Source organism: Lepidochelys kempii, chromosome 5, assembly GCF_965140265.1.
Source record: "Lepidochelys kempii isolate rLepKem1 chromosome 5, rLepKem1.hap2, whole genome shotgun sequence".
NCBI classification, from domain to species: Eukaryota; Metazoa; Chordata; order Testudines; family Cheloniidae; genus Lepidochelys; species Lepidochelys kempii.
The window spans coordinates 70,300,024-70,323,402 of NC_133260.1; the positions used below are offsets into that span (position 1 = coordinate 70,300,024).

At 39.7% G+C, this 23,379-nt stretch overlaps 1 protein-coding gene across 2 annotated transcripts in view; it reads left to right on the forward strand.

Annotated features, from left to right (window-relative positions):
* MAN2A1 (mannosidase alpha class 2A member 1) overlaps nucleotides 1-23,379 on the forward strand; it is a 207,814-nt gene that overhangs the window by 182,704 nt on the left and 1,731 nt on the right. For both annotated transcript variants that reach the window (XM_073344670.1, XM_073344671.1), the window contains 2 exons: nucleotides 10,285-10,479; nucleotides 22,192-22,302. In XM_073344670.1, coding sequence (XP_073200771.1) covers nucleotides 10,285-10,479; nucleotides 22,192-22,302 — 306 coding nt within the window. The remainder of the gene's footprint in view (nucleotides 1-10,284; nucleotides 10,480-22,191; nucleotides 22,303-23,379) is intronic.

Here is a 23,379-nt window from a genome sequence, read left to right on the forward strand (position 1 = left end):
AAAGAGAAAGTTAGGCAAAAAATTCAAGAAATCTGTATAAAGAAAGGTGGTATACAGGTACTGCACTAGGCAGCAGCTGACATGCACATAACAGTACCAACGAAAGGGCAGTGGAAGGAGCTGGAGTTGGACTAAGTGAGGAAGTAAGAACATTCACTGTACCATAAACAGGTTGAGGTGACTGGACTCATGCTTACTCTCTTCCTTCACTACAATCTTCATGCATGGGAGGAAGGCAGATTTTAATGAGGCTTACTGCAGGCTGAGTGGCATGTGTCATTGCAGAACCTATAGCTCACTGAGTTTGACCAGTGGCAGTCCTCCTAGCCAGGAGTGTGCATCATTTGTCAGAAGGCTGCACTATAGTGGCTGAGTGGTTTTGCTGGTCCTTGGGACACTTTCCTACAATCAGGCACCTTCTTAGGTTTTAAATCTTATAATAAGATGAGTATATTCTATTACTGCAACCTAATAATTTTTATGACTGTTCAGTTTAACATGAGCTTGTTTTAAAATCATTGTCAGGTGCAAGCTATCAGCTCATTTTATAGAAAATGAAAGGGAAGAGAATAAAGAAAATCTGGTGATAAAATATACTGATGGGCCATTTTAAAGTATTTGTGACTACAGTGTTACCATACTCCACTTTCTTTGTGTGCAATAGTGAATTATATTTTAATTTGCTCCTGACAGCCTTTCTAGTCATACTTGTCATCCTGCTAAATATTTTCTTATTGCCATTTCTTTGAATTATTTTATATTAGCAGTATTTGAGGCAGATATTTATCAACTTTGAGTGGTACTTTGGGTCTTAATTGACTAATTAAACTTTTCAAAAATGAATTTAGATTAAAATGGCTATCAAATGAAAAATCAAGAAGTTGCCATAATAAACTTTACCTAGTATAATCATGGAAATGTATAAAAGGGGGCAAATCCACTCTTACACTTTTGTATTCAAAGAGCCTAAATGCAATAGCACACATGAAATGGTCTGCAAAATTTCATATGTGGGACTCTGTTGTTAAATCCATGAATGAAGCCATTAAGGCTATGTCTACACTGCAGACTTCTTGCAGTGACAGGTAGATTATGTGCAGCTACACACTGCAGGCTGCATCCACATTCTGGTGTGTAGCTACATGGGGCAGTGAAAGGCTTTGGCAAGGGTGAGACCGTAGCAGGGAAAGGCTCCAGCACCCAGGAGCTGCTGGAGTTTTCCAGGACACTCTTACTTTGTCATGGAGAGAATCTGAATGCAGCAGTCATTTGAAACTTTTTGATGAGTTTTCTCCCATCCCAACAACTCTTGTCAACAGCCGGCCACCCCACTGTTTTACGCCTCAATGTAAGCCTCATAGACTCGTGGACTGTAAGGTCTGAAGGGATGATCATGGTAATCTAGTTTGACTTGCATGTTGCAGGCCACAAAACCTTGCCCACCTACTCCTGTAATAGACCCATAACTTGTGGCTGAGTTACTGAAGTCCTCAAATCATGATTTAGAGTCTTCAAGTTACAGAGAATGCACCATTTACACTAGTTTAAACCTGCAAATGACCTGTGCCCCATGCTGCAGAGGAAGGCAAAAAAAACCTCAGGGTCTCTGCCAGCCTGACCCTGGGGAAAACTCCTTCCCAACCCTGAGCTTTTCATCAAGACGCAACTGCCAGACATCAGGAAAGAATTGTGTAGTAACTCAGAGCTCTCCCCATCTAGTGTCCCATCACTAGCCATTGGGGATATTTGCTACTAGCTGTCGCAGATAGGCTGTATAACATTGTAGACAGTCTCAGCATACCATCCGCTCCATTTTCCCTATTAGTCGATGTTTTCACACCTTTTGTAAAGGTTTTTGAAATCCTCTGCAGAGTATTAGTATTTACTAATAAATATTCCCACGTCACCACTTGGAAAGTTATTTTAAAAATTGAGTGGAAGAAGGTAGAGGTGGTGCTCAATTCTTTAAAATCCTGTCCACATCCCAATGACAAAGCTTTTAGCTTTTCCTCTCCCCATGTATCAAACTGCTGTGATCCCTCCTTCCTCCAACTTCAGTTGCTAAATTCCCAGACAAATTGGCATTTCTGTAACTGCATGAGGTAAAAAGAAATGTTTATTAAAATCTGGAATTTCATTGATTTTAATAGTATGGAACTGATCAAATAAAACTTTGATTTGAATCTCTTCCATTTATTTCATACTTCTGTGTGGTTTTCAACCTACTATCAAATGCAAATTTAGATCGAGTGTAGCCCTGGATATTGTGCTTTCAGCCATTTGACTGTGAATGCTCTTGCATAAGGGAGGTTGTATTTAAACACAAAAAGCAATAATTTTTGTTTTAAATAAATGACTTAAGCTTATATATATACACATATACATATATAAATATACATATAAACACACACACACACCCCTCCTAAAAAAATGGAAAGCAGAAATAGTTCGACCCACATTTTTCCAACCTCTTGCTCATGGCATCTTTCCTTCTGCCTTTAAATTAAAAAAAAAGAAAAATATTGTCCCAGTTTTCTTCACTTGTACTTATATGCTTTCTCCTTAAAAGCGGGTTTCCAGGGAGCTGTAACAGCCAGTGCAAATGTATACGTCTTTAGACGCATATCGGGATCCTTGGTACTGCTTTGGCAGCTCCTTTTAAACATTGCAACTGCTATGCTATAGATCTTGGAGCATTTGATAGTGGCTGCTGCCATAGCCTAAAACACAACTGGTGGATATACTTGTTAGACCAAAACAAAGATGGCACTAGCTGATGTTGCTTCCAGAACCCTTAATTCTGAGCGGAAGGCAAATAAAAATGGAGAAGTAGGACATGAGAATTCTATGAGGAATTAGATGGGATGGGAGAGATTATGCAGAAAAAGAACAGGGAAATGTTCAGAAGGCAAGACTAACTGTGACTGACTATTCAGCCATTGACTAGTTATGGGGGTAATAATCGTAAATTGTCATTAGTCATGTAATGCTTTCTTAACCAATAGTATTGTTTGGTCATTACAGGATGTAGTGTATATTTCCTTACTTCTAGCAGCATGTTGTATATTCATCAATTATTCAAAAACACGTATTTACTCCTAAATAATGGCATTATGCAGGGGAAAGGTTTAAATGGGGGATAAGGAGTGTTAACAAAAGGAAGAATCTTAAATATAATTTTATAACAATTAACAAGTCATGAATTTTTCAAACTTTAAATAATGAAAAGATTTAATATTTTGGAGTTGAGAGAGATCCTCAGTCTGTCTTGAATAACAGAATTGGCAAGAGTGGAGTTCAACATAATTTATAAAGATGTTTAGAATGATAGGATAACTTTCACAATCAAGAGATACGTCTGTTAGTCTGTAAGGTGCCACAGGACTCTTTGCTGCTTTTACAGATCCAGACTAACACGGCTACCCCTCTGATTCAAGAGATATTTATCTTATCATAGTATTGTGCTGGTGGTATAAGACAAGAAGTAAATAAATGTTTCAAATACCTTTTCAGTTTGACAGAATTCATTATTTTAGTTTTATGTTGGTGTCTTATGAAACATATGTTGGAGATAATTCCGGAGCACTCTGTGATAAGCAACACCATAAACATTGCCTGCATGTGTTTATAAATTTAGGAGATCCTAGATCAGGGATTTTAAGTGTGGTGAAATATTTAGGTGAAAACTAAGCTTGTGCTGGGAGGTATTTAGTTGAATATCTAGAGCTGTTTGCTATTATACTAAATGTTTAAGTATAGAACTGAGTACTTAGATTAGTTTTAAAAAGTCCTACTTGTGATTGAAAACATTTTTAGAAAAATTGTTTCAAATACAGACAGTAGTACTGTATGAAAGAACCGTGCAGAACTATTCAGTGGAGTTGCTGCATTTTTCGAGTATGTGTCCCTGTGGGGGCTCCACCACAGAATGTGCATGTGCCTGTGCACTCTTAACTGGAGTTTGTAAAGCAGCGATTGTGGACCCACACCTGCACAGAAAAGCTCTTTGTGCTCCTCTACAAGAGCATATAGTGGGGTGTGGACCAGCCATCCTGTGGTTCGAGATATCGCATTTGATGTCAACTGTTTTACAGCTTCTTTCCCTTTACATTTCTCTTTGTCAAGCTAAATAGATTGAGCTCCTTGAGGCATGTTTATTAGGCATGTTTTCTAATCCTTCAGTCATTCTTGTGGCTCTTCTCTGAACCCTCACTAATTTATCAACAAGGTTCTTGAACTGTGGGCACCAGAACTGGACACGCTATTCCAGCAGTGATCACATCGTGCCAAATACAGAGATAAAGTAACCTCTCTACGCTATTTGAGATTCCCCTGTTTATGCATTCCAGGATCACATTAGCTCTTTTGGCCATAACATCATGCTGAGAGCTCATGTTCAGCTGATTATCCACCATGACCTCAAATTTTTTTCAGTCACTGCATCCTAGAATAGAATCTCCCATTCTGTAAATTTGGCCTATACGCTTTCTTCCCAGATGTATACGTTTACCTTTAACCGTATTTAAAATGCATATTGCATCTAGTTTATCAAGCAATTCAGAATCAGTGTCCTCTTCATTGTTTACCACTCCCCTAATTTTTGTCATTTGCAAACTTTAATCTATGATGATTTTGTTCTCTTCCGGGTCATTGATAAAGATGCTAGTTTAGCTCCAAGTACCAATCACAACAGGACCCTACTGAAGACAGACCAGTTCAATAATGATTCTCTCTGTATAGTTACATTTTGAGACCTATCAGTTAGCCAGTTTTTAATCCATTTAATGTATGCCATGTTAATGTTATATTCTGATTTTTTAATCCAAGTGCTGTGCCGGACCAAGTCAGACACTTTCCAGAAGTCTGTTTATTACATTAATGCTAATACCTTTATCAACCAAACTTGTGATCTCACTGAAAAAAAGATATCAAGTTAGTTTGACAGGATCTATTTCCCATAAACTCATGTTGATTTGTGTCAGTTACATTATCCTCCTTTAGTTCTTTATTAATTGAGTCCTGTATCAGCTATTCCATTATCTTGTCTGGGATTGATGTCAGGCTGACAGGCCTATAATTACCTGGGTCATTCCGCTCCCTTTTTAAAAATTGGCACAACATTAGCTTTCTTCCAGTCTTCTGAAACTTTCCCAGTGCTCCAAAACTTATTGAGAATCAGCAAGCTCCTCAGCCAGTCTTTTGAAACTCTTTGGATGCAAGTTATCTGGATCTGTTTATTTTAAAATTTCTGACTTTAGTAGCTTCTGTTCAACATCCTCCAGAGACACTAGTGGAATGGAAAGAACGTCGTTATCGCCATATGATGAGACTGTATCATCTTTTTTTTCCTCCCCAAATACAAAACAGAAATATTTATTGAACACCTTTTCTGTATTATTATTATTGATAATTCTACCATTTCCATTTAGTAATGGACCAATACCATTGTCAGAATTCTTTTTTGTTCCTAGTGTGTTTTAAAAACTCTACTACTGTCCATAACTCTGCTTGCCATACATTTTTCTCCTTTTGTGTCCCTTATCAATTTTCTGCAGTTGCTAACTTCTGACTTATTCATTAATGTTAACTTTCTCTTTCTTCCATTTGTTATATATTATTTATATATTTTATATTTTAAAGCTGCCTTCACTTGCTTTCTAAACAGTTTGGTTTTTTTAACCAGCACAGCCTTCTTCCTCATTTGTGGGATTGAGGCTTTGGGGGCATTTAGTAAGGTGTTAAGTGAGTCCCAATAATAGTTCAAGTTTTTCTGATTAAATTATTTTCCACAGCTTATTTGGCTCATACTTGTTTTCAGCTTTGTGAAATTGGCCCTATTAAAGCAGCAAGTGTATACATTACTTTTAGTCCTGTGGTCAGTTCTTTATCTTTTGGAACAAGGTCTAATATAGAATTCCTCCATGCTGGCTGCAACATATTTTGAGTTAGGAAATTCTCATCTATAATGTTTACAAATTTGAAGCATGTTTGAAACTGGAAGTATGCAATCAGGCAGCAGAGACCAAAAATTCCATATACTCTACAGAAAAGTACTGTGTTAAATGTAAACTACTTTTAATTAAAAAAAAAGGGAAAGTTTAAAAAAAAATGATAAGGTAAGTAAACTGTCTCTGTGCTTGTTTCATTTAAATTAAGATGGTTAAAAGTAGCATTTTTCTTCTGCATAGTAAAGTTTCCAAGGTGTATTAAGTTCTAAACATTTGAAAGAACAACCATAATGTTTTGTTCAGCGTTATGAGCAACCTCCATTCCCGAGCTTCGTAACTCTGAGCTTCTACTGTAGATTGAATTTATGCTCCTAGATGACCAATTCCAGTTCCTCTTGGTTGTTGGTCAGGCTCTTAGCATTGATGTATAGGTAATTAAAGAATTTCTCCTGTTCATGTCCTTTGATTCCTTGATAAATTTTGTTCTCGATATCTTGATTTTGTGCTGAGTGCTGATATCTTCCCTCTTTTTACCCTCCCCTTATGCTATTAATTTAATGCCCTCCTGACTACTCTAGCCAGCATGTCCTCAAGAAGACTGGTCCCCCTTCTGCTGAAGTGGTGACTGGCCAAACAATATAGCCTCCTCTTCCCTGTAGAAGGTGGACCAATATTTCACAAAACCAGAGCCCTACACCACTTACCTAGCTAGTGATTCACTTCCAGAATCCTCTGTCTTCTTTTGACACGTGCAGCAAATCTTCAGTAAAATATATGAAATAATATACTTGAAATGTTTATACCATTGCCTATAATTAAGATTGAACAACCTGTTTGTAATTTAGATGTATGTTTACTTGTTTAGTTCTCAGCTGAATCACATATCAGATGTTTGCTGTTTGTTGTACCCACACACAAAAAAATAATTAAAAAATGTGTTGTGCTGCTAACCAAGAGGAGGAAAAGCAACACTCATTTCTTCCTTCAAAAGTTAGCATGTATCTTATCTGTTGAGAACTAATCAAATATACAAAACATTTGCATTTAAATTGTAAAGCAATTCTGTAGCTTGCTTTAATTTTAATTTGCTGGCACAATTAATTATTTGTATTACAGTAAATGATCAGGACTCCACTGAGATTAATGCTGTACAATTTAATCCTTGCTCCACAGTTTACAGTCTAGGTGTATGACAAGACAGAGTAGGTAGATGAAATAGACAAGTGGGGTGGCAAGACGAGATAACAGTAAATAGTACATTTTCCTATGAGACCATAGTCTTTTTGCTAACTGTATAGCCATTATCATCTGGAGTGTTTTGTAGGCATTACAGCACTGGTAAGTCTTAAGGAGGTACTTGAAGGAGGATGAAGAGACTTTTACAGATTTTACAGGAGGTTTGATGGTTGGCATTGAAGAAAAGCACAGAAGTGTTAACGATACCTCCTTTGCAAAGCTTTTTGAGAAAGCTACGGAGTATCCGTATAAGAGCTATATATTATTATTATTATTCTTTGAGTGCTTGCGTTCCATTTTAGATGTGTACACACCAGTGCACTGAAGCTGGAGAACTTTTCCCCATAGTGGTACTTGTTGGGGCAGTACATGCTGCTAGCTGAAAGTATAAAGTGTTAGAGCCGTCCCAATCCTCCTCAGTTCCTTCTCACACCCATGGTTGGTAGTCGGAGTGTATGTGGCTTCTTATGGTCTTTCCCATATTTCCCTTTAAGAAAACTTTCTAGAGATCTTTTATTGTAAGTAGTTTAGTATAGTTGTAGTTTAGATAGTGGTACTTGTTTTTGGCTCAGTTCCCAGGCATGTCCAAGTCCCCAAGATTTAAGTACTGTTCTGGCTATAACAAATTTAGGCCAGTCAGTGATCCTCACTCCCAATGATAAGTGTTTGAGAGAAGGACACATCAGGTATAATAACTGCCCTATTTGTAAGGTGTTTAAAACGAGGAGTAGGACGTTGAGGGAAGTTCAACTTCAAGACATCCTGGTCAAAGCAGCTTTTGTGCTCTCATTTGGAACCCAGGTGCTCAATATGCAGGGATTTGGACTCAACTCCATCTTCGAGTGCACCACCAGACTTGGAAGAGAGTTGAAGAGAGCTGGCGAGACGACACCACTCTCCACCTGTAGTGCCATGCAGGAGGCAGAAGTCCAGCCCTTTGACCTCTTCTGTCTGGAAGAAGCCCTCTTCTTCTTTGAGGGCTAAGTCCTCAACACACTCACATAAAATGACCAGTACCGAAGTTAGTTATAGTTAAGATAACTCCTGCAAGGTGCTTCCCAGTGCCGCATTCTAGCAATGTAGAGTTATAGACTCTGGCATCTTACGTTGTACTGCCCACCCACTTTTTAACATGGACGTAGTTCGGGGGCGCGGAGTGGCAGTACCTGTGCTTTGTGGCAGGGGAGCTGATAAGGTGATCAGCTCCCCCACTGTGAAGTGCAGCCCCTGCCGGCAGTTCCAGCCTCTTTCCAGTGGGGGGACTGAAGAGGACCTTAGTCCCCCTTGTCTTGAGGCCCGGACCCTCTCCGTGGCCTGCCCCTCTTCTCTTTCCCTCCAAGACCCTATCCCCTGGCGTGGCCAGAAGTCAGAGCTGAGCTGTAATAAGAGCCTCCCAGGGATTCAGGACCGCTGTGGGGAGCCCTGGACCCTCTACCTGCCCTGGCCAGTGCACCATGGTGGGTGGAGCCGAGGGCTGCTCTTGGGCAGGGGTCTCCCCATAGCAGCCTGGGCTCCCTGAGTGGCTCTTAGCATGGCCTGGCTCCAAGTTCTGGGCTGGCCTGGGGGTGGTGCCTCCTGGAGGGGGGAAGAAGAGAAGGAGCAGGGACATGGACATGGGAAAAGAGGAAGAACAGAGATGAGGCCACGGTTTCAGCAGTGTTGCCTGTGACATTAGCTTCTTGAAAGGTTTGGACAGACCTTGCCTCCTATTAGGGATCCCACACCATCCTGCGATCTGAGTTTGGTTCTTTCCATTTTAACATGGCCACCATTCGAACCTATAGCTACACCCCCCTCTCATCTCTCAATGAAGGTAGCATTCCTAATGGCCATTATTTTGGCCAGGAGGTAGCAGAACTTCAGGCCTTGGTAGCTGACCCTCCTTAGATATTGTTTTATAAAGGTAACATTAGTTGGCATCCACACCCCAAAATTTCTTACTAAAGTGGTGTCAGATTTTCATCTAAATCATTCTACATACTTACTAACTTTTTTCCAAAACCTCACACCAACAGAGATAGGGAAAACCTTCATACTTTGGGCATTCATAAGATTTGGCCTTTTATCTGAACAGAATTAAAGAGTTTTTATGGCATCTCCACCCTAAACTCTTGTTCATGTCCTTTGCTGACAGGATGAAAGAGCATCCTGTCTCTTGACAAATGATTTCTTCCTGGATCTCCTCTTGTATTCATCAGTGCTACGATAATGCTCCGTGACCTCAAAGAGTTTTAGCACACTATGAGAGCATAAGCAGCATCAGCTGCTTTTCTAGGTCATGTTCCCATCAGTGATGTTTGCAGAGCTATGACTTGGTCTTCTGTTCATATATTCACTGCTCGTTATGCTCTCTCCTATGCCCTAGGAGACAATGATATGTTTGGAAGAGTAGTGTTGTAGTCCTTGTTTAGGTAGACACCAATTTTCTCCTCCATCTGGAATTGTTAGTCGCCTAAAGTGGAATGGACATGTGCAAACACTTGAAGAAGATGCATCTGAAGAAATGGCTTTTTACCCATGAAAGCTTATGCCCAAATAAATCTGTTGGTCTTAAGGTGCCACTAGACTCCTTGTTTTTGTGGCTACAGACTAACACAGCTACCCCCTGATACTTGAAGAAATGTTAGTTACCTGTTCAGAAACTACTGTTCTTTAAGATGTGTGCACATGTCCATTCCACGATCCATCCTCCTTGCTCTCTACATTGGAGCAACAGCAAACTCTGGCTCCCTGGGCAAAGGAACTGAATGGGGTCAGGGAGGCTCCGCCCCTTCATAACTTCAGTTAGTTGAACAAATGTGCAGAGGGCACATGCTCCACATGAATGGGTACCACTATTGGAAAAAGTTCTCTAGCTTCGGTGCACGGGCACTCAACACACCTAAAATGGAAAGGACATATGCAGCACATCTTGAAGAACAGTTACCGAGCCAGTATGTAACCATTTTTTATTATTAGAGAAGCAGATGAGTAGCTGATTGAGAAGTTCTGTCTTTGTTGTTTCTAAAAAATAATTAATATGTCTTAATTTACAAATTTACATTTAATTAAGGCAGCCATATAAAAACTTAATGCAAAGTGGTTTTATCTTTTTTAATAGAAAGAAGAGAAGTCATCAGTCAGTTTCCCCTCTCTTCTGAGCCATATAACTTCTTCTTTCTTAAATCATCCTGTAATTCCAATGACTACATATGCGGAATCTGATGTCCAACAGATTTTGAATGTCTTTTCTCCACTCACTTCATCCATGCCTTGTGACATGCATGTGGTCAATCTAAGGACAATACAATCAAAGGTATGTTCAAAATATTATTGTTATGAACAAATATATGATATAACTAATGTTATATTCTGGAAAATATTTCATTCTATAAAAGTAAATTATGAATCCACATAAGATGTAGTCACCAGACCTTTCTTCCGCAACAGCTGAAGGATTTCCATCTTCTCACCAGTCATTATTTCTGAAACATCATACAAACATAGGATTTGACATTCCACATCACATATATGTATATTAAGTTCATCCTGCTTCCAGCAGTGGTCAGAGAACTCAGAATATTTCTTGTGTCAATTTATTTTAAGAATACTTTAGTTTGCAACATCATCATAAAGATACAGTGCAGGAGTGTCCGGGAAGAATTAGTAGGGGAAGCAAAAGTGGATGGGAATCTGGGAGGCAGTGACCATGAGTTGGTTGAGTTCAGGATCCTGACACAGGGAAGAAAGGTAAGCAGCAGGATACAGACCCTGGACTTCAGGAAAGCAGACTTCGACTCCCTCAGGGAACGGATGGGTAGGATCCCCTGGGGGACTAACATGAAGGGGAAAGGAGTCCAGGAGAGCTGGCTGTATTTCAAGGAACCCCTGTTGAGGTTACAGGGACAAACCATCCCGATGTGTCGAAAGAATAGTAAATATGACAGGCGACCAGCTTGGCTTAACGGTGAAATCCTAGCGGATCTTAAACATAAAAAAAAAGCTTACAAGAAGTGGAAGGTTGGACATATGACCAGGGAAGAGTATAAAAATATTGCTCGGGCATGTAGGAATGAAATCAGGAGGGCGAAATCACACCTGGAGCTGCAGCTAGCGAGAGATGTCAAGAGTAACAAGAAGGGTTTCTTCAGGTATGTTGGCAACAAGAAAAAAGCCAAGGAAAGTGTGGGCCCCTTAATGAATGAGGGAGGCAACCTAGTGACAGAGGATGTGGAAAAAGCTAATGTACTCGATGCTTTTTTTGCCTCTGTCTTCACGAACAAGGTCAGCTCCCAGACTGCTGTGCTGGGCATCACAACATGGGGAGTAGATGGCCAGCCCTCTGTGGAGAAAGAGGTGGTTAGGCACTATTTAGAAAAGCTGGACGTGCACAAGTCCATGGGGCCGGACGAGTTGCATCCGAGAGTGCTAAAGGAATTGGCAGCTGTGATTGCAGAGCCATTGGCCATTATCTTTGAAAACTCGTGGCGAACGGGGGAAGTCCCGGATGACTGGGAAAAGGCTAATGTAGTGCCAATCTTTAAAAAAGGGAAGAAGGAGGATCCTGGGAACTACAGGCCAGTCAGCCTCACCTCAGTCCCCGGAAAAATCATGGAGCAGGTCCTCAAAGAATCAATCCTGAAGCACTTACATGAGAGGAAAGTGATCAGGAACAGTCAGCATGGATTCACCAAGGGAAGGTCTTGCCTGACTAATCTAATCGCCTTCTATGATGAGATTACTGGTTCTGTGGATGAAGGGAAAGCAGTGGATGTATTGTTTCTTGACTTTAGCAAAGCTTTTGACACGGTCTCCCATAGTATTCTTGTCAGCAAGTTAAAGAAGTATGGGCTGGATGAATGCACTATAAGGTGGGTAGAAAGTTGGCTAGATTGTCGGGCTCAACGGGTAGTGATCAATGGCTCCATGTCTAGTTGGCAGCCGGTGTCAAGTGGAGTGCCCCTGGGGCCGGTTTTGTTCAACGTCTTCATAAATGATCTGGAGGATGGTGTGGTTTGCACTCTCAGCAAATTTGCAGATGATACTAAACTGGGAGGAGTGGTAGATACGCTGGAGGGCAGGGATAGGATACAGAGGGACCTAGACAAATTGGAGGATTGGGCCAAAAGATATCTGATGAGGTTCAGTAAGGATAAGTGCAGAGTCCTGCATTTAGGACGGAAGAACCCAATGCACAGCTACAGACTAGGGACCGAATGGCTAGGGAGCAGTTCTGCGGAAAAGGACCTAGGGGTGACAGTGGACGAGAAGCTGGATATGAGTCAGCAGTGTGCCCTTGTTGCCAAGAAGGCCAATGGCATTTTGGGATGTATAAGTAGGGGCATAGCGAGCAGATCAAGGGACGTGATCGTCCCCCTCTATTCGACATTGGTGAGGCCTGATCTGGAGTACTGTGTCCAGTTTTGGGCCCCACACTACAAGAAGAATGTGGATAAATTGGAGAGAGTCCAGCGAAGGGCAACAAAAATTATTAGGGGTCTGGAACACATGAGTTATGAGGAGAGGCTGAGGGAACTGGGATTGTTTAGTCTGCGGAAGAGAAGAATGAGGGGGGATTTGATAGCTGCTTTCAACTACCTGAGAGGTGGTTCCAGAGAGGATGGTTCTAGACTATTCTCAGTGGTAGAAGAGGACAGGACAAGGAGTAATGGTCTCAAGGTGCAGTGGGGGAGGTTTAGATTGGATATTAGGAAAAACTTTTTCACTAGGAAGGTGGTGAAACACTGGAATGCGTTACCTAGGGAGGTGGTAGAATCTCCTTCCTTAGAAGTTTTTAAGGTCAGGCTTGACAAAGCCCTGGCTGGGATGATTTAATTGGGGATTGGTCCTGCTTTGAGCAGGGGGTTGGGCTAGATGACCTCCTTAGGTCCCTTTCAACCCTGATATTCTATGAATTCATTCTGTATTGAGGGCAAAATTATCCTTTATTAGTATGTGGCTACCCCCTTGTCAATTTTTCCTCTCTCAATTCCCCCCTTGGGCAGTTGGCCCCTCCTCCATCTTTTAACTCACCACCACCTCTGGGAGCTGGTACTGCGGGCTCAGCAGTGGTCATTGAGGGGTGGGAGTTGAATAGATGACTGTTCCCGGTGGCTGGGTTTGTTGGACCAACATGAAATTGAGGGGTGGAGAGAAGAAGCCACTCTCCTAATTCTGTTCTTGGAGTGCTCAGTAGCCACAGTACCAACAGCAAGGTGGGGAGAAAGTCTGGGAAAGAGTTACCTCTTGAAAGCTGGCCAGGAGAGGCAGCAGATAGGGAGGAAGGAGCTCAGTTGCTCTTGACCAGTCTAGCATGAGCTCTTACTACTTCTTCGAGTAGTGTCCCTATGGGTGCTTCACAGTAGGTGTATCTGCGCCCCTGCACCTCTAATCGGAGATTTTATGTAAGTGTCCATTCAGCTCATACATTCTCCATCTCTTGTGGTCTGCCTCAGGGCTATCTAACTGAGGGGGGGTTCGCCTGCATGGCACTAGATAGCCCCGAGGCAGATCACAAGGCAGGGAGAGCGCATATACAGGCCGAACAGACACTGCTACCTAAAATCTCCGATTAGAGGCGCAGGGGCACAGATATACCAATAGTGGAGCATCCATAGGGGGACACATCTCAAAGAACCATTATTACTGCACAAGGTGAGTAACTTCCTCTTCAATCCTGCCCATCTGTGTTTCTGGTCCTTTTGAAGTGCAGTGGCTGTGGTCCAAATGCCTTTGGAGAGTGAAGAGAGAGCTTCAGCCTGAAGAAAGTGGTTCAATGAGATGTGTAGGTTTGATCCACATAATGTAGTGGAGTAAATCTTTTTGGTTACCTCAGAAGAGTGTCTAGGAGGTTAGGTTATGTGGGTCAAAGTTAAAATTTTCTACTGCTCTCCACACCACTAATTATCGGTCATTGATGACCAGATCAGTTTTTACTTTGATTCAGCTATTCATTGGGAGCTGCCACAAGATCAATACAATGGTTGTTAAGTTCGGGACCTCCACCCTATCCCTCAAATCCAAATTTTTAAACTGCCTTTTGAAGGTTCAGACCTATTTCGCAAGAAGATGATGAAACTCTTAAAACTTAAGGGAGCAAGTTAGCAACTAAATCTTTGGTCTACCTGAGCCTTTCTTCAAGAAGAAAATACTTGATATTGCAGATTTTAGAGTGGTACCATGTTAGTCTGTATCAGCAAAAATAGTAAGGAGTACTTTGTGGCACCTTAGAGACTAACAAATTTATTTGGGCATAAGTTTTCACAGGCTAAAACCCACTTCATCAGATGCATAGAATGGAAAATATAGTAGGCAGTACTTTTCACAGTACGTGAAAAGATGGGAGTTGCCTTACCAAGTGGGGGATCAGTGCTAACGAGACAATTCTATTAAAGTGGAAGTGGGGTATTCTCAACAGTAGAATACCAAGGGAGGAAAAATCACATTTGTAGTGGTAATGAGGCCAATGTAATCAGGATGGCCCATTTCAAACAGTTGACAAGAAGGTGTGAGTAACAGTACGGGAAAATTAGTATGGGGAAACTAGTTTTTGTATTCTTTATTCAGGCCTAATTTGATGGTGTACAGTTTGCAAATGAATTCCAGTTCTGCAATTTCTTGTTGGAGTCTGTTTTTGAAGTTTTTTTGTTGAAAAATGGCCACTTTTAAGTCTGTTGTTGAGTGTCCAGAGAGATTGAAGTGTTCTCCAACTGGTTTTTGAATGTTATAATTCTTGACGTCTGATTTGTGTTCATTTATTCTTTTGCATAGAGACTCTCGTAAGTCTCTACGCAGCCTCCGGCGGGTAGCAAAGCCATCCTCCTTGGGTCCTGTAGTGACCTGTAGGGTCAAGAATGAAGAGCCCAGATGGTTCTGGTTAAGATCCTCTGGCCTTTCTTCTGAGTCATAAAAGAACATCAAAGACTGTCCTTTGAAGGCCGAGGCCTTTGGAAAAGATCAGAACAACACAGGTTGCTGCCCAATCCTTAGAGCTTACTAAGTCTGTCCGCTTTAAGAAGGAAACATTTGAATCTAACATTCAGCTTCCGAAAGTTTCCCTTTCTGCAAGAACAGGGAGATGCAGCCTCAGAGATGGTGCAAGTCTGCTTCCTTGACTAAGCCTGCTTCTAATAAAAGATGTCCATACAGAAGGAGGATTCCTCACTGCTCATCAGATGAACTTTGTCTTGCAATCAACAGCTTTTTGGTGGGATGATTGAAAACTACACACCATTGCCTCCATCCTTTGGACCTTATGTCTTCTCCTTTACCAGTGCCTGGTGCAGTATTACTTCCAACTGTTGAGTACTAAACACACCTGCAAAGGTTGTTCCATACAGTTCTGCACCAGGCCACTTCACTTTCCTTTCCTTTCTTCCTTCCTCTTTGGGGACCCATCTCATGAGAGAGGCGTGTTGGAGGAAGATTTCCTCCATCTATAGTGGGTCATAGAAGAGGTGCCACAAGCACACTGAAGAAAGAGTTTCTAACCCCACTATTTGCTAATCCCCAAAAACTCTTCAGCCCTTTTTCACAGTCACTGTTTCCGTACAATCACACACCCCCTCTTAGTTTCCTTCATTCTTTATTGCTAAATGCATGATCTTGCATTTGGCTGTGTTAAAACACATGGTATTCAAATGAGACCAGTGTACCAAGAGATCTGGGGTGGTCTATATAACTGGTCACCTGATCTTGTAGTTATTTGCTACTCCAGATTTTTTGTCATCTCCAGATTTTTGAAGAATGTTGGGCTAATAGCAGATTCCTGCAGGATCCCACTAGATCATTGGACAACAATTCTGCATTTAAAAATACTTCTTGAGATCTATTAGCTAGCCAGTTTTTAATCCATTTAAAATGGCTGCATTGATTTTTTATAGCGCAATTTTTTATTAGAATGTCACTCAGGATTAAGTACTGCTTTAAGCAGGGCGTTGGACTAGATGACCTCCTGAGGTCTCTTCCAACCCTTCCAAGATTCCAATAGAATCTTCTATGATTCTAAATCAGATGCCTTACAGAAGTATGTATATTATGCCAACACAGTTACCTGTCTCAACCAAACTTTTGATTTGAGTAAAAAGAAACAAAGATTTTTTTTTACTTATTTCCCATTTAAAAACAAATTGGTTGGCATTAATTATGTTTCAATCTTTTAGATCTTTACTGATTGCATCCTATATCAGCTTCTCCATGATATAGCTGGAATTGATGTTAGGCTAACCAGCCAATAGTTTCATGTGTCATCCTGTTTTTCCATATGTTTTAAATACTGGCAAAGTATTGGCTTTTTCTCTAGTCCTCTGAAACTTTCAGTGTTCCAAGTTTTGTTAAAAGTCAATATTAATGCTTCAGATAGCTCCTCAGCCAATTATTTTAATACTTTTTGATGCAAGTTATATGGTCCCACTAATTTTTTATAGTTGCCATTTAATACCCTCCCTAATTACTGATGGGGAAAAAAGTATTTTCTTACTCCTGTAAGATATGGATACAGCCATTCTGCTTCTTTCTGAATACAGAACAGAAATATTATTGAATGTCTCCCTTTTCTGCATCATGATGGTTAATTTTACCATCATTGTCTAGTAGCAGATCTGTACCACTGTAAGAATTTAATTTGTTCCTGATATATTTTTAAAAATATAATTGTTTTTTCACCCTACTTGCCATTGATTTTTCACTGATACTTTTAGATTTGTTTATAATTGTCTGTAATTCCTAACTGCTGATGTGTACTCTTTACTATTGACTTGCTTCTTTTTCCATTAGTTACATATTGGGTTTTTGTTTTTGTATTGCTGCTTTCACCTACCCTCTTAACCATGATTTTTTTAACTGAAGAAGACCTCTTTCCTGACTGCGGAATGGGTGTGTAGAGATTGGCATCTAATAAAGCCTTTGTAAACAATTCCCAATTATCCTTCATATTTTATGCTTTAATATTTCCTCCAACTTAGTTTTGCTCATAATTGTTTTTAGCTTTGGAAATGGTCCCTTTTTAAAGCAACAAGTGTATATATTACTGGTCAGGAGTGTATTTTGTTTGCACATAGCAAATGAGATTAGATTATGATCACTTGAATCAAGGCAGCCATCAGTTTTAATTCAGTGATCTTACATCTTTATCCATCAGAATGAAATCTAATATAGAATTATCTGGAGATGGTTGCAATGTTTAAGTTAAGTTATCTATAATTTTTAGAAATTCCCAGGATATTTCTACACCAGCATGAGACCTCCAGCATGTGTGTCCTTGATTGAAATCCCCCATAATTTTTTCTACATATTCTAGATAGATGTTGAATGTGCTGCTTGTCCTGTTTCCTCATCTGATTTGCACAGCAAACCGCACCTGTGCCCCTTTTTGTGATTTATCAGACAGTACGTTGATATATAAGCATTACAGGTTCTGTCTTTCTGAACTATCAATAACTCTAAAACAAGTAATACTATCTTTAATGTGAGGGGGCCCATGTCTTCCCCTTCTGTCCACATCCTTTCCTATATAGGGCTATTTAGTGATTTTAATATTAACAAGCTACCATGATGTTCAACAGGATACGTGGAATCAATAGCAACCTGTTATCTTCTAGTTCAAAGACTTTGTTCCCCTCACATGAGCCTCAAGGACTTAGGATGCGGGGGTGAGTGTTCACCAGAATGTGAGGTGGATACATGAGCCCAGCCCACATCAGCCCTTTAGTGCAGGACCCACCACCTTCTTGGGAGTTAAATTTATAACTGACAACTCCAGGATCTACTCTTTCAAGCCACTGTTCCCTCAGATTTATTTTGACAATGTCATTTACAACAGCTCAATACATAAATTTACTTAGCACTAATTTTGTGATTCTGGATATGTCTCCACTGCAGTTAAAAAGTTGTGGCTGTACTGTGCCAGCTGACTTTGGCGCTTGGGGCTTAGGCTGAGGGGCTGTTTAATTGTGGTGTAGATGTTGGGGCGCAGGCTGCAGCCTGAGCCTTGAGACCCTCACATCTCACAGGATCCTAGAGCCTGGATTCAATCCAAGGCTGAATGTCTGTACTAGAATTAAACAGCCCCATAGCCCGAGCCTGCAAGCCCGAGTCAACTGGCACAGGCCTGCCACGGGTTTTTAATTGCAGTGTAGACATACCCTTAGAGGCCAAAGCAGATGCTCCTTTCAGGAGAGCAATTTGCTAGCCTCATTTTTGTGCTACAGCCCTCCTTCAAGAGGTTTTTACTCCCATCTGTGAACATCTGCAGAGGGAATTCTCTATTTTCCTATCTGTAACTGCTCTCCAGGTGCCACTGCTGATCCAGAGCTTGGATGGGTTGGTTGGGGTTGTGATCCCTTGTGTAACCACAAAGGTGCATGTGTTCAAACAGTGCTTTGTAGAGGGCTCCAGGGCAGTAATGATACGGCACTTGCAAAGTGTAAATCTGCAGAGGCAGTATGCGAAGTGAATAACAGTTGTAGGTATGAAACCTTCTTTTTCCACAGCAAAAACTGCATTACCCAGTGAAATGAATTTCTTGCACAAAGAAGCAGACTTTCCTTTTTTTTCAGAAAATTCAAAGTGAAAATGATAAATGCCATGACTTATTAGCTCACCTACAAAACATATTTATCTGCAATTATAAATTCTTCTACACCACTCTAGCTGTCAATGAATATTTTAGAGAAGTTATAGTGTATTACAATTTTACATATTAAAAAGAACCTTCAATTACAAAATTACAAGGAAAGCATTATTTAGATTTAAGACAACAGAAATCAAAATAAGTCCATGAAAGAACAAGTAAGAAAAATCCTATGATAAAATGTTTCAATTTTAAATTCTTTTCCTCTAAGGAAAAAATGGTAATTCCTAATATTGTAAAACATCAACCTTCCTGTCATACTGCTTCAGGGATATGGAACATTTCTTTAAAAAAAAAAAAAGTGTATTGATGTAAGATGATATACTATAAATAAATTGGTTTTCAACATTAAAAACTGTTTTTAAATATTCCTTTAGAGCAAATATGTATCTTTATAGTGTTGCTTAAACTTTCCAATAAATGACTATAAGTCTTATGGTAATCACTTGAAAATTGTTTAAATGGCTCTTCTCCACTCAGATCAAAATCTTAGCAGTGTTGCCCTGGGTTCTTGCGTATGAGAATTCATGGCACAGGGCTTTTTTGTTTTTGTTTTTTTCAGCCAAGAACCTGACAGTGTTAAACTGTTGAGGGTTCAAAATTAAATCCTTGTTGAAGGGTTGACAGCTGTACAGAAAAGTTGGGAGATTTGATAGTGCAGTAGCTTAGCAGTTTTTGTCCCATAGTAATGTGTAAAATTTTACAGGACTGAGAATATTTAATTTTTATTGAAGGCTGAGAAGAGTAAAGTAGATTTTCATACATTAATCATAGCAAGCCAAATTCATAAGTGATGTATGGGATGTTGTAAGTTTGATTCCGTTATACTCAGTCACTCCCCTAGACCTAATTACGCTCAGTGTAATTTACATGCTGAGGTGGAGTAAGGAGGTATAGATTAAAGTAGAGGGAAGGCAACTTTTACATCATCCCATTGTATAAATTAGACCTACTTAGACTCCTTTACCCATTGGTAGAATGAGTATATACAAATAGTTCTAGGTAAGGGTATGTCTGCACTGCACAGTCCTTGCAGCAGCTTCTAGAGTACATACATTGCACATCCCCTCTTCCCCTAGCACAGGTATAAATAGCCATGTAGATGGTGAGGCACTGCTTAAGTGAGGAAGGATGCATGTATCACAGCTCTCTACATGCCTAAGCAGTGCCTGTCCCTGTCTCCCACTGCAATGCAAGACTCTGTTAGGATGGAGGCTTCAGCGAAAGGCTCTAGCAGCTGCCTGTTGCCAGAACCTTTTCCTTCTGCCTCCTTCCTGCAAGAGACCTTTACTGCATTATGTAGCTATACACTGCAGTGTGGATGTAGCCTGCATTTTGCTGCGGTGTCTTGCTACACCTTTCCTACATGCTGAAGCAAGTGTTCTGCAGCGTAGGCATAGCCTGTATGATTACTAAGTCATAGACATGCCTATACTTTACTTGAAGTCCATTCATTAACATGTAATTGTTTTTATTAATATGTTTCTATTTTAATAGATTCAAATTCTTAATTAGGATAATTTTTAATTTAAAATGAAGTTGAAATATCCATACCATCATGTGTTATGCAGATGACTACAAGATAAGTCCACTGGATGACTGGCTTGTCATTTCTAGCATCACTTCACCCCTATAGGAAGTCAGGCTTCTGCATCATGAATTTTAAATAATGTTTCTCGAACCTGCTCTTTACACAGACATTGTTATTTTGTGTGCAAAACAAAAATGTTTTGTCTAGTTTTCTGAGTGTAATTTAATTAACTTTGAAATTACGTTTTGAACTAACACTAAGTATGGTATTTCATAGTTAGAAACTCAATATTGATAATTATTTTATCCCATTTATTCTTATTATTGTGCTCAATAATATATTAATACCACATTTTGTGTTCAAATGGCAAAAAATGGAAGGGTCTTATCAGATACCTTTCTGTTCAATTGAAGGACAAGTTATCTTTATTCATTCCCTCCCTTTCCAATGTCCAATTTTTGAAAAAATCTTTTGCCCCTAAAAGGCAGAGCCAGGAAGCCTGTGCACCATAATTCTGTGGTAACTCACTTGGTGGGCTGTGAAGGTGAGAGGAAGGTTGACCTGGCAGAAATTAGGTGGGTTTCCATTGCCTGCCTGATTTCCATTGAAAGTTTTCCCAAAATCTACACATTTCCATAGAAAAGTTAATTGTCAACAAATCTGCATCTTCCAATGAAAAAGTGTTTTTTCAGAAAATTTCTGATTAGCTCTAAAATTGTGCCAATACTCCATAGTCCCAAATGCTTAGGCTCAGTGGCCAAAAAAAAAGTATATTTGTACATAAAAATTACATGTTTTGGTGTTTTCCTGTCTTTTCTGCACGATTTGTCATCTGAGTTTATAAGCTCTTTAAAGCAGGTACCCTCTGCTAAAGCTGGTCAGGAATTTTCCAGTGCAAAGTTTTTTCCTTCAGTAAACACCAATTCGTTGAAATCAAAATGTTCTGTGGAAATGTGTTAATGTCTATGAAACTTGTGATGAAAACCAGGCAGGTGTCATTCAGTTTCCAGCTGTGTACTTTGTCAGCTTGGTCGCCTGGCTCCTCTGCAGCCAGCCAGGCTCCTGGGGAGCACTGGGAGCATATTTCATTTCTGAAACAAAATATTACAGAAGTTCACTTCCATGAAAAATTTTGGAGTTTTGGCTTTTCATTCCAATTTGGGAATTATTTCCCAGACAGCTGTACTGTCTTTCTTTGTTTTTGCAGAGTCCCTAGTAAGCCGGGTTCTGATTGAGGCTTTTTTTTATGCTACTGTAATATAAGCAATTAGCAATAATAATTGTGGTGATTATTACTTGAAGAGGCTTTATATATTAGATCAAACACAACTGAGTTTCAATGAGTACCTGAATTCTCGCATATTCCCTCTTGTGGGTTCTGGGCTCATGTACCAATCTGCACAGTTAATCTCATAGTTGTACATTATTGGTCATAGTTTCTAGTACGCTTTGTAACCGATTAGTAGTTAGGTTTCTAAGCCTAAAGTGTTAAAGCTTGGCAGGGACCAAAGTCATGGTCAGTAATCAAACCTGGAGGCGTGGTTGCATAATTATGAAGCCTTTACTTCCTTGCTTATTCTGGGAAGCCTGTCAATACAGCTATTACCACTACATTTAAATTTGGGACCAGGTTTTTCAGATATTTGAAAAATAAAGAACATTTTTAAAAATCATCTTGCTGCCAATTCTTGCACATTCAGTCTTTTTTACAGCTGTTACATGAAATGTGTTCTGTTGGTTTAGGGAGAATGGTATTCATAACATAAGTGGCTCAGAGGTCAAATCCTAATGATTAGTCTGAGGTTCTAAAAGTCTCCTGTTCGTAGCATTTAGTTTCTAAGGTACGCTTACATTTTGTTTGTTTGCAGGCAGATTCTGGGCCATCTGATGAAGCAGCCTTGATCCTTCACAGAAAAGGATTTGACTGTAAATATTCAAACAAAGACACAGGGCTATTATGCTCTACTACTCAGGGAAAGGTATGTTGAAATATTAGAAGATTTTTAACTTATAAGATAATTTTTGCATACATGCTTAATTTAAAATGTTTTAGAACAGTTACTTATGAATTCTGGTTGAACATTTATTTGTTTGTTTAAAATGTCATATTTTCAGGATGCTTGCGATTTAATGTGTTTTGAAAGCCAAGTGACATGTTCTGTATTGACAATTATATGAAGATTCTGATGTGTGTAGATTAATTTGGCATTGGCAAGTAAAAACACCCTTGTAAAACATTGCCATAAACTTCCAGGTTAGAGTTCAGTCTTATTAACTTTCTGTAAATATGATTTTAAACAAAAAGCTACTATTTGAAATTATTTTACTACAGAAATACTTACATTTAAAACTACATAATATATTTGTCGTCTTCACATATGATTAGTTAACATAAATATGAATTCTCCCATGTGAATGCTGCCTTGAAGGTTGCAGCAAACATCACAGCAACCTAAGCATTTCTATCAACTGCTCTGTGTATCTAGGTACTTGTATGGCCCACATCTCTGTGGTATCCGAACACTTCACAAACATTAATTAATTTACCATCTCTGATTCTTTGATTATGTAATCAGGTTGGGTGGCGGGGGGAGTCATAGAACTTTGTCTGGTGGCAATGAATCCATAAAATTCACAGAGTAGGTTTAATCCAATCTGGAAGTAGTTTACTGAAGGGTTGTCTGGAAGGTTAGTGGGGCAAGATTTAATGTTTTCTTGATTAAAATTTTCATTACAATATTGCCAAACATAATACTTATAATCAAACCTCCTGTGTATTGATACATTTTAATCATTTGCTTTCAAATGTGACACAAAGTGACTACTGTCTAAATGGGTTCTTTCTAGCATAATTTATAACATTTTAAATATGGTCAGTTAGGAATTTTCAGTGACTTTGGTGTTATGATTCCCTGTCATGCATGCTGTTGCTTGTAATGAGATGTGACATAATGATCATTATAAAGGTTTAAAATTAAGTTAACTTAGGGCTTGTCTACACGGTTCTGCAGTGTGCAGTAATTGCAATTGCAATACAAGTTTGAAAGCCAATTTTA